Below are 11,670 nucleotides of genomic sequence, written 5' to 3'. Positions count from 1 at the left end.
ACTTACTTTAGAATCAATGGGGAAGATTCAATTGTTGGTGACAACAATGAGCGCCCAGAACAATCGAACTGCAAAACTGGGCACTCACTAATTAACGCCCTTTTCACGCCCTATTAGACTACCGTGTTTAGCCATGTAAAACGGCTTAACTGGTCTAAAGTCCTGGTTAGGGTGTCCTAACTGCAGTTTCCCACACATTTTTGCTCGCACCGTCCTGAGGGTGAGAGCATACCGGCACCTATGTCGTTGAGACGGAGCAACGATTGAATTGCTCCATTGGGCACCTTAAAAAATAAAAAAGCAGCCGGCTAAACAATTGAATCTTCCCCCAAATATCATGCTTGGAGTCGTTTCCTGCTTAGACTAAAAATTAACAGATTTTCCATTACCAGTAAGAGAACAAACAAGATTGAGAAGTGCATTTTGCTGACAGTCCCAAATATAGCTGATGAAATAACAACATAGCTGGAAGATATAACTCCAAATCCATTTTCAAAAAGGAAATTCTACTGATATAAAGCTGAAGTTTAGAGTGGCTTCATACTGGCTTGCAATACACATACTGTACACACGCAGAGTCATTTTATAAAACACTTCCCCTGCAACTGTACAACACACCATACTTTTCATATATACTGTTAAAAAAAAAAAAAATATATATATATATATATATATATATATATTTACATACACACACATACCAGCATTTGTAAAATGTATTAAGAAATGGGGGGGGAAGAGGGGGGGTGGAATGTGTGTATATATTTAACAAAAAAAAAAAAGGAAAGGACGAAGTGGTATACTTTAGGTTAACATAAAAAGACAAACATGTATCGTTACAAAAAAACCATGCATGACTTCCAAACATTGGTAGACATGAACAGAACATACAAAATAATTATAACTGATTTGGTAAAGTTTAAACATTTATTTAAAAAAAAAAAAAAAAAAATCCCTTCAGAGTAAAGACAAAAATAAACATTAAATGAAAAAGAATAAAAAGGTGAGAGAATGAGACCAGTGTTGTAAATGACAAGATAGTTGTAACAAAAACAAGTATAGGAACTACAGACATCATAAAACTAGGTTGTCTTTTGATCACGTACTGTAAAAAGGAAGTCAGAGTTTCTGAAGGAGATCTACAGTCATTGTGACCAGCAGTCATTGTAATGCGCATTCACAGGTCAGGACATTTTTGTAGTCTCCCAATGTAAGGATTTAGGGGTGGGAATTTGTATGGCTCTGTAATGACTGTCAGAAAGTACATGGAAAAGGGGAAAAATCCATTTTGAGATGGAGCCATTTCTGCCATTGCATCTAAGGGTCAGACACCACCTGCTCCCGTTCCCGCTGCAGCCTTTGATTTTCTTCTCTGAGCTTCTCTAACTCCATCTCCAGTTCCTGGATCTTGGAGTCCTTGGACCCGGCTACCTGTGCAGCCGTCACCTCCTGGAGCCTCAAGCGATTGTTTTCTTCCTCCATGCGGCTTAAGCACTTTTCCAGCTCCATGTATTCCCGGATGAGCTCCTGCTTGCTCATGTCCTGCAGGCTTTCTGCGTGATAGCGCTCATACGTCTCTGAGAAGTCTTTCTGTAAGAATTCTGCACCATCATCACTGCCCATGCAGTCGCTGCCGGTGCCATCGTCCTCCTCCTCCACCTCCTCCTCTGTGCTGTCACCTTTGCTGAAAGAGTTGGCATGAATGGAGGGAAGGGCAGCAGGACCTCTCCGCTGCGGCGGGCACAGGTCTGGTTCCTCCTGGTCATGATCGTCCATGAGGAACTGTGTGGTGTTGTAAGGTGCCACAGGCTGCCCCTTTGCAAACATCTCTGCCCTCATCCTGGACGCCCTCTGTGACTCCCGCTCTTCCAGGCGCTTTTTCTCCTCCCAAGTCAGCTTATTGTAAGGTTTCCACCTCCTCTTCTTTTTGGATGGAAGCCGCCGATGCCGCTTTTTGCCCAGCTCCTTCCACTCTTCTTCCTGTTGGTTTTTGCCATGGCCAAGCTGCCCTACCTTACCATGGTCCTCTTCTTCTTCTGGGCAGGACAGGGTGGAGGGATTTCTTCTGAGGCACTCCCCTCTCCCCTCCTCTGCTCTCTGTTGCCACCCACTATCTTGGCTGGCCAGCAGGGAACCCCCACCTGCCAAAGTTTTGCAGGGTAAGGCTGGCTCCTGAACTCCCACTTCAGCCATGGCACCCCAATTTCCCCTCCCTGGGGTGCAGCAAAGGAATCAAAGTCCCACTTGGATGCAAGGTTTGTTACTTAAAAGGTGTTCAGTTCCCTATTAGCTTTTAAGTGTTAAAGGAGTCTTGAAGCAGAGGGAATCAACTTGCCTGTAATATAAATCCACCTGGCATGACAGCAGCACCTTTGAGATGAGAACTCCAGAGTGTTCTTCCCACTTCAGAGGCAAGCGTGTTGACTAGAGGCTGCTGCACTGGAATGCAGTTGTTGAGGCTGCCACCAGCTGGCGGCTGCTGTAAGGACACACAGACTGGGCAGCTAAGCCCCCTCCTCCTCCTGCCTTCTCTCCTATCTCTGAGCAAGCACACACACTCGCCAAGCAACCTCCGACTGCTGCTACCCAGCCTGGGACGCTGCCTTTTATACTAAACCCGGCCCACCTTACGAAGCGCATGCGTCGTTGTCACGCTGATGCTGAATTATGGGAGTTGTAGTCCACCATGATAGCCGCTGATGAGGGGTTAAAGTATATTTGACTACCACTCCCACAAAGCCTCTGAATGTCACCCAACCGCTGGCCAATAAGCGCCGGCAATTCGAGCAGCGCCTTTTCTATCATCCTATTGGCTAGGGGATCAACGGGCTGTTGCCAAGCTATAGACGAAATACCATTGGATGAAGTAACTGTCTATCTATGATTATGCAACCAATCACCGACCGTGGGCTGTACCATTTGTGCTTGCCAGTGGGTGGAACGGAATATTATTTTTCCGTGGTGTATACGTTTGCAGATTGAGTAGCCCAACAATAATGGTAGATTTCAGCTAAGCTACAGTATGGTAGAACAATACAAGCGCTATATGATTCCGGTCATACATTATTTTCATATTTACCTCCCTCCCCTCCCCCCGCATATACACACATATAGCACAGACCATGTAGCTGTAAGAAAAAAAGATCGTAAATGAATCGCTCATATTTGAACATACGCTGCATCAGACAACATTGCCATTCGCGAGAGTACGACCATAACAGTAACGGGGCGGTTCGCAAATGTTACGTATGGAGTCACACAGTAGCGGGGTTTATTTTGTTATCTGCGGCGGAGGTATACAATGAATCATACCTTCACATCAATGTATGAAACTCTCCGCGCAGGGTCTTGTAAACATACGCTGTAATTAGTCCCGTCTTAAAGCGGAAATGACTGAACTTTGAATCCAACAGGAAGTGGATATATTCTGGCTTGCACATGGGCAGTAATTGATATATCACACCCTCTAACGTTTGTACAGGTTGATGAATCTGAGTATGTAGCTATAAGTGGTGACGATCAATACATAGCACAGTATGAATATATTACCAAAACGTGTAATTTCATTGTATAGTTCAAGTTGCCAGTAGTCCTCAGTTTTGGGACAGACCAAAGCTTTTTTTTTTTTTTTTTTTTTAAATCTGTTTTTAACAATTTGTTAATGCAAACATATATTTATACATATTTACTTTTTATTTAGTGGTCTATGTTAATAATAGCGGCACAGCAGTGCCGCTATTATTAACAGTCTGTCTCGTGACAGACTTATTGTGTTACCAAAAATGTCCCCGCTATGTACTAAATAACTTGCAGTGACAGCAGTAGCGATAACCTCTGTACCTGTGAGTTACATCCCTGGCATATAGGAGGAGTCTTTCACATTTTTTAAAGACTCCTGAGAATCTGACACTACACATGCACACAGTTTCCAGATCCTGCGAGAATGCCTCCATAGGCATAACGCGGTTTAAGCCATCTGAGGATGGCGCAAACCTACCGGCCAAACTCGGAAAAGGTTTAAAACTCCAGCATTTATTTTTGTTGTAACAGCTTTATGGGAGAATCATTTGAGTAACACAAAAGCACTTTAAGATCAGACGTAAACACATACAAGAAGATTATGGTATAAACATAGAGGGGTCAAAATAAGTTATTGGTCCAATTTTGTTATGGACATGCAGAATATTTGGGGATACCGAGAAGGAAAAGATGATGATGGATGCCTTCCATGTTTTGATATAATATGCATTGTGTATTTGCTGCTATTCTTGAAAAGGCAGTCTCAGATTATAAAATGTGGCTCAGGGTCCCCACATATTACAAATCTGAGACTGCCTTTTCAAGTGGAATTGGTATGATATGCTGGCTGTCGGGATGCCTCCTGTCAGAATACCGACAGCGGCATTCCAATGGTTGGTATCCCGACGGGTCGGGTAAGTATACTTTCACCTCCCGCCTCCCCTATCCCTCCCTTCTGGTAATCACTCAAATGTTGTTAAAGGCTTTCTGTGCAAAAGAAATTTTAATATTGAGAAAAAATTCTGAATTGCAGGTATTGGTAGAGGTTTCTAGGCGGTATTGAAAATTCCTGTAGCCTGTAAAATGAAGGGAAATTGTAGGAGCATTCCAGAACATGGGGAAATCATATGCCATCTGCCAGCCAAGGACTGAAAGAGTGACCATACTTCCTGAATGATAAAGTCTGATTGCACCAAAATAGTATTAGTGGCGGAGAAGAGGGTACATGAGAGTAGCGCTTAGAAGGTGAGAATGTGCCACTGTTACTGTAATGACCTCTACCTGGGTCTCCCAGAAAAAGAATTGCTCTGCTTGCAGCTGATAGAAAATGCAGTTGCCAGGCTATTAACCAACCAGCCCCATTCCAGCCCTTCACCCATTCTCTACTTTCCTCATTGTCTGCCTTTAAGATGGAGAATCTTTCAAGATTGGCTTACTGACTTTCAAAGCCCTACATAACCAGGGTCCAAAGTTCCTGAAGCAGCCTCTCATCCCTTACTGACACACTCAATTACTACAATCTGTAGATGAAGGACTATTAGCAGTACCTAGAATCTCTCTGAATTCATCTGGGGTCGAGCTTTCAGCTTTGCGGCTCCTACTCTATGGAACCCGCTTCCCTGCACAGTTCGAGAGGCCTCCACTCTAGAATTCTTTAAAAATGGAATCAAGACTCACCTGTTTACTCATGCATTTCACTAATGTCCCTTCACTAATGTTTCTCTTTGCTGTTAAGCTTATTTTCTATTTGGGGTTTTAGATGAAAATGTACTGTAAATGCTCTTTGAGCCCTATTAGGAGAAAAGTGCTATATAAGTTACATTATTATTATTTTTATTATTATTATTATTATCATTACTGGTAGGAGATTTTAGATCTGTGCGACGCTGGTATCTTGGGAGCCAGAGAAGGGAAGAAAGTGTTATTAATCTAATTCTCTGGCTCGCTAACTGTCCATACTTTAGGACAGAGCATTACAAACATGCCAGTATTTGATAGATAACACAGAGGTAAATATATGAAGCTTGAAAAGAGTGGAGAAGTGTGCCAGTGTAGAAGTTGCCCATGGCAACCAATCAGCTTTGAGGTTGCATTTATCAAGTACATTCTAAAAGAATAGGTAGGAGCTGATTAGTTATCATGGGTAACTTCTCCACTCTTTTCACTGCTTCATACATTTACCCCAGAATGTAGCATTTAATCGCTGCATTTGTCTACCATTATAATCTATGAGTTCTTGGTTGCTCTAACATGAGCATTTTACATCTCTATAGAGACAATAATAAAAAGAGAATATAATTAGCAAGAAAATATTAGAATATTTTAACCCTGTGTGACAATAGTATTAATATGGTTACATTTTCTTTAATATTACAACATAAGTATTATTACTTTTCTAATTCAGAGCATGTCAGATTGTGGAACAGTGGGCCTGATTCAGAGATGTCCATTCGATGACGAATGTACATCTCCGATGTTTCCGAGTCTGCTCTTGCACAGGACCCATTCTGCACAGGTGCAGAACGGGTCCTGTATTTGCACTCGCAGACTGCCCCCAAGCCGCAGCATGATTGACACCGTTCTTGGAAACGGGGGAGTGACACTCCCGTTTTTTGGGAGGACGAGGCCAGGGTCTGTGCCGGTGGATGCTGATTCCTGGCCTCTGAGGTGGCCAGCACCCGGTCAGGCTGCAAGAAGCTTCAGCTCCCACAGCCTGACTAAAGGAGCAACCATCGCGACCATCAGTCGCGATTGTTGTAATGGTGCTCGCAAATGCAGCAAGAAGGTGTCTGACACCATCTTCTGCATTTGCATTAAGATGGACGGAATTGCAGTCGCTTGTGAGCGGCTCTGCAATTCTGTCCATCTCTGAATCAGGTCCTGTGTCACTTAAATACCTTAAATTTCATTCTCGACAAAACTGCACCTGTGTGTTCCACATATTTTCCCATTGCATTAACCTTGGCTGACTTAATGAAGAAAAATGTTTACATCAGTTAATTAACCCAGCCTAGGTTACTGCAGTTTTTAAAAGTGGTATGAGAAACAAGTGAGACAGATATGTGTTGGGATGAAATGGCTCATTATTATTTATTATCCGTTTTTATTATTATTAGGCACCACAAGGTGTACAGAATGGGGGGTTGTGAATTGCAGAGGAAGGTTTGTAATTTGAGGGTTGTTAAGACTAATGGGTATATTTATTAAGCAACTGAATTTAAAACAGAAATAGTAATAAATGCTAAATCAGGCTTGTCTTGCTTGTTATTGCTATTTCCGTTTTAACACCAGTAGTCATGTTGATAGTGGAGTGTGCTACTGCACAGACTCCATGCTTAAAGTACCTCCAAGGAGGCTTCATTTCCTGATCCAAGATGGCTACTGAGGTCAGTACTGCGCATGCGCAGCACCATCTTGTTAGTGTGAGATAGTGACATAGGCCCGTATTCAATTTGAGGCGAAAAGTCCAGACTTTTTGCCTCCTTCGCCTGTTTTCCAGGTGGAAAAGTATCGCGTGCGTGCCCGCTATTTCCCGTATTCAATTTCAAAGTAGGCAAAATCGGGAACCGGCGAAACTTGGAGCAGCGACAAAAAAAATGGGAATTTGCCGGAAATAATACTAGGACCCCCTAAAGATATCCTGACTTTGGGGATCACTATGGGTACCCCCGTTTTTGCCTACAGAAGAAAGTCGGGTTTTTAAATAGCCGCGGCAGGTGCATAAATTAGGCTTTGAAGAAGGTGATGCAGAAGAGCATTTAGAAGTTTTTTGGGGGCAAAATAACTATGGCCATCAAATTTAGGGTACTTGAAAATGGGTGCAAGCATGTTTTTAACTCCCTGAAATGTTTTAAAAAAATTCAGCAAAAATGCCCCTGCCGCTACTCCCGCAATGAAGAAAACACCTGCCGCATATAAGAGAACCCCTCTAGTTCCGCTAATTTTGAAGTGTGTTCCCTATTATTTTTTTTTAAAACCCAAAATTTAAATACATTTTTTGGGGTGTCCCTATTTTTTTTTTTTGTAACACAGATCGTTTTAAGGGGGCATTCCCAAGGGTACAGGCTATTTTTTTTAAGCCTGCACCTCTAAACCTCAATTGTGCACTTTTTTTCGCCAGCAAAAGGCTGAGGAAAAATTATCCCCGTTTTTTTACATTGAATTTTCGCACCGGCGAAAAGTCAATGTAATTGAATACAGGGATATTGTAAATAGGCGAAAATGACGTCATCGGCGATAAATTATCGCCGATAACGGACTATTCGCCCCATATTGAATATGACCCATAGTGGGAGACGGACATCTCCCACCTAATTCTGAGAGAGGCCCGGTATTTAAACCTGCAATTACCGCTGTTCCAGCATCCTGCACCACTACCTGCAAGCTATATACAGTCACAAGTTGGTGAGCTGCATCACACCCTGCTCCTGTCCATCCAAAACAGTGTAGCAGAGTGGGTATGTATTGATAAGGCATTCCGCTGGTACATAATTCTGCCTTACCACCGCACCTGTACACATGCATTTCCAACAAGTCAAAGCCACCAATTATTGGTGGCTTTGAATACCTGCCTGATACCTGCTGTTAAATTTACCCCTGGGGGCCCATTTATTGTTGAGAGCCTCATTGCAGCAATGTCTGATTTTTTTTCTTCTTTTTTTACTACTTACCGAAAAGATAAAATATAACTTATTGGCGCATTTATGAAAAAAAATCTTTTGGAGACTGGCCAGGACCTGTAGTGGTCAACTTACCGCTTCACTGATCCACATTTTACAGAGGTTCATGTACATGAACCAGCTTGCCAGATTTGGGCTTCCACTAATAAAATAAAATAAAAAAACAAAATCTTAAAAATTGTTATTTAAAAAAAAACATATTTTTAACTTTTAGATAAGTTTAAAAATGCAATATGATATGCAATAACCATCATGACACTTGTCCCTGCACAATATTTGTTAAATAGGCTTCACCATGCAAATTCCGTTAAGGCTATCACCAGCAGTAATAATGCTATTGTCATTAGTAGCCCTTTTCATATACTGAGTGAGGCTTTAATGAGCCCTATACTGTAGCTGGTGAGGACACCTGTTTTCGCCAGCACTCAAGCTGTTTGCCCATTACTAATTATGGTCCTGATTCAGAGTTGTGCACTGGACCGATTCAGACCCGCTCGCTAGATGCGTTCGCACGCAGTCGTCAGCTGCCAAAGTATGCAAAACCCGCGATAGCATGACAAGGCATTAGCACGCCCACTATGTCTTGGCATGCGATCGTGGTGTGTATTTAGATGCCCACCAGCCTGTCTTAAGACGCCCACTTTCCCTTAGTAACACACGTCATCTCCAGGAAGTATATTAAACAATCGGTAACATCGGACCCATATGCAGCACTTGTGGCTGACCATACCCTACCGCAAGCACTGCGAGTGCCTGAGTGTGTAATTCAACCATGTAACGTGTATTATGACACTGCGTCTTAATTATGCACGCCTCTGAAACGGCGTTAAGACGCACAGAAACGCATACGTTCGCACCATCACACCCCCGTCACCACCCACAAACGGCTCATCCTAGCGAGGCGTCTATATACAAGGGGCGATCACTTTGCGATCGCATGGACTGGTTCGCGCACTGCGTCTCATACGCAGATTGCAAACATCGGCAGGCTACGTGCGAACACAGCCTAGCGAGCGGGTCTGAATCGGGCCCCCTATACCAATGTTTTCGCAAATGGAGCAATTTTTTTGCCAATGCGTCTGAATTCACATAATGGGATCAATTCAGTTAGCTGCCATGTGCCGTACATCGTGTTTTGAAATAGCACATCACAGGATTGATGCATCGCCAATTTTGCCTTGCAACCATAGAGGTGTGCAGGAAAATTGGTGATGTAGTGGTAACTAGCATATAAATGTGCCTAGCTGAGCAAAACATTGGGCCTGATTCCAATATGTATGCTTATAGATCACAGCTACTGTGCGAAAATATGCAAATGTCACAGACACCGCGATATCTGTTGAGATGGGGCCATTGCAAATTATTATTATTATCCTTTATTTATATGGCGCCACAAATGTTCTGCAGAGCCTTACAAAGTACATAAACTAATGAGCACACAAGACAAACCCAAGCAACTGTGTACACATACGCAGTCGCCATCACAGATCATTCGATAATCGGCTCTCTGAGTAGCCCTATGGTTGCACAGAATGGTTGCCTGAACTGAGACATCGAATCCACTTTATCTCCATACAGAATTGCAGTTGTAGGATGACACCCTTCCCGAAAACAAGTTTGCCGCCACTCTGGCTGCAGGGTGTACTGCCTACAGGGCCCTGCACTCTGAGGTGGCACCACTCGCACCCCCCTAGTTATGACCCTGGTCTCCCAGCAGTTTTAAAGCGTACATAGGAAAAACAGTCAGATTTAGATTAGAAAGAGGTGGTTTCTGTTGTCAGATTCCATGTTTCTGTTTAACACAGGCTCTCAAACTCGGTCCTCAGGACCCCAAACAGTGCATATTTTCCAGCTCTCCCCACAGAATCGCAAGTGAAATAATTAGCTCCATCTGTGGATCTTTTAAAATGTGTCAGTAAGTAATGACTACACCTGTGCAGCTGCTGGGTGACCTGGAAAACATGACCTGTGTATGGTCCCGAGTTTGAGAACCTCTGCTGTATAACATAAGGGCCAGATTAAAAATGGGGCGGATAGGACTACAGCCTCAGGAGTGCACATAAAAATAGGCCCATCATAATGACAGCATGATGATGAACAGCTGGCCATTTTGTCAGCCATAAATAATAAGTATTAAAATATAAAAATTTAAATTCCACCAGTCCCCATTGACATATCATTGATCCCCATCAAATGTTTATGAGGATTGTTCATTTTGGCTGCAGTTAATCCGCACTGGATTAATGAGTTGATGTAGTACAGGCCCTTTATATGGGAAATACCAGACATACAAATGCATCAGTATGTTTAGGACATCAAATCCAGAACTGTCAAGTTTCCAGTTTTTTTTTTTTTTAAATATAGCTATTATTTACATAGTGGGAGCTGCCATTTTGAGGGATGAACTAATATTACTTCCTGGTGAATTGATTGGCTCAGAAAATAGCTGCATCTATTTCACACACTTTAAAAAAATTGTGACATTTTTACATTTGCAACATATTTTTACTTTATGAGGAGATACAATTGCAAGTTCATCTCTGCCTGTTAATACTTATAGAATGCCTGATGATTTAACCATGTTTCCTGAAACATCATGTGCCAGCATAAAAATATGTAGAAGACAGATTGAAAGGTAAATAACATCATTTCATATAGTTACTCCATACTGATACCACATCCTCTAACTCATATAGGGCTCTACGTACTAATTATTGTGGTACTGCTGCGATTATTATCGGTCCAACTCGCAGGGGATATTTTAATTTTTAATGTACCAAGGGGAACTTGCAGCAACAGCGGTTGCGGTAACCACTGTCCCTGCGAGTTATATCCCCGGCAAATTGTGGAAGTCTTTCACAATTTCTGCATAATTTTATGTATAAAACAGCTTGATACATAGGCCCCATAATCCCTATATGTACTTCACAGGCTCCTAATACAACAATACAGTTTCTGTAGAATTTACCACATTTTTACTATGAAATGTTTTTGTTAGTACTGTATTATGAGTTTTGTAATACTCTTTATAATACTTATAATCACTACTGTTTTTGTATCAGTTTAATAGTATAATAATAAGAGTAATGTTTTACGAATGCTTTCTTTAATTTAGTTGTGCTTTTTCAGTGAATGGTATTGCCCTTTTAATATTTTCTCAACTCTTCCTATAGTATTGTACATGGGAGGGGGCAGGACTAAACAGTCATAAGTAGACTGGCAGCACAAGTGGCCAATAACCACTATGCCAGTTGCTAAATGTGTGCTTAACCTCATCACTGCCATAGAGGCCTGCTGTAGTGACAGCAAGGTTTTCATTTCACAGGAGGATGTATTGTGAGGCTAGCCCCAGGCTAAAACTGCATTGATTACAAAAATAAAGCTTGAAGAGAGAAACAGACACTCCAGCATGTGGTTTTTTTTCTCATTAAAACATTAACATTTTATTTGCAAGGTAAGAAAGGGACGTAGA

The 11,670-nt window shown here is 42.1% G+C and overlaps 1 protein-coding gene across 1 annotated transcript; it reads right to left on the bottom strand.

The window, feature by feature from the left end:
* Nucleotides 1–717: 717 nt before the first annotated feature.
* On the bottom strand, nt 718–2,592 carry HEXIM1 (HEXIM P-TEFb complex subunit 1). The gene has a single exon (XM_088470746.1). It carries the CDS (start codon nt 2,191–2,193, stop codon nt 1,318–1,320), a length of 876 nt encoding a protein of 291 aa, XP_088326872.1. The 5' UTR covers nt 2,194–2,592; the 3' UTR covers nt 718–1,317.
* Nucleotides 2,593–11,670: the final 9,078 nt, after the last annotated feature.

This window comes from Taudactylus pleione, unplaced genomic scaffold, assembly GCF_031769625.1.
Source record: "Taudactylus pleione unplaced genomic scaffold, aTauple2 ptg000102l, whole genome shotgun sequence".
Taxonomy (NCBI): domain Eukaryota; kingdom Metazoa; phylum Chordata; class Amphibia; order Anura; family Myobatrachidae; genus Taudactylus; species Taudactylus pleione.
The sequence above is the reverse complement of the archived record's forward strand: the minus strand, read 5'-3'. Positions and strand labels throughout refer to the sequence as shown.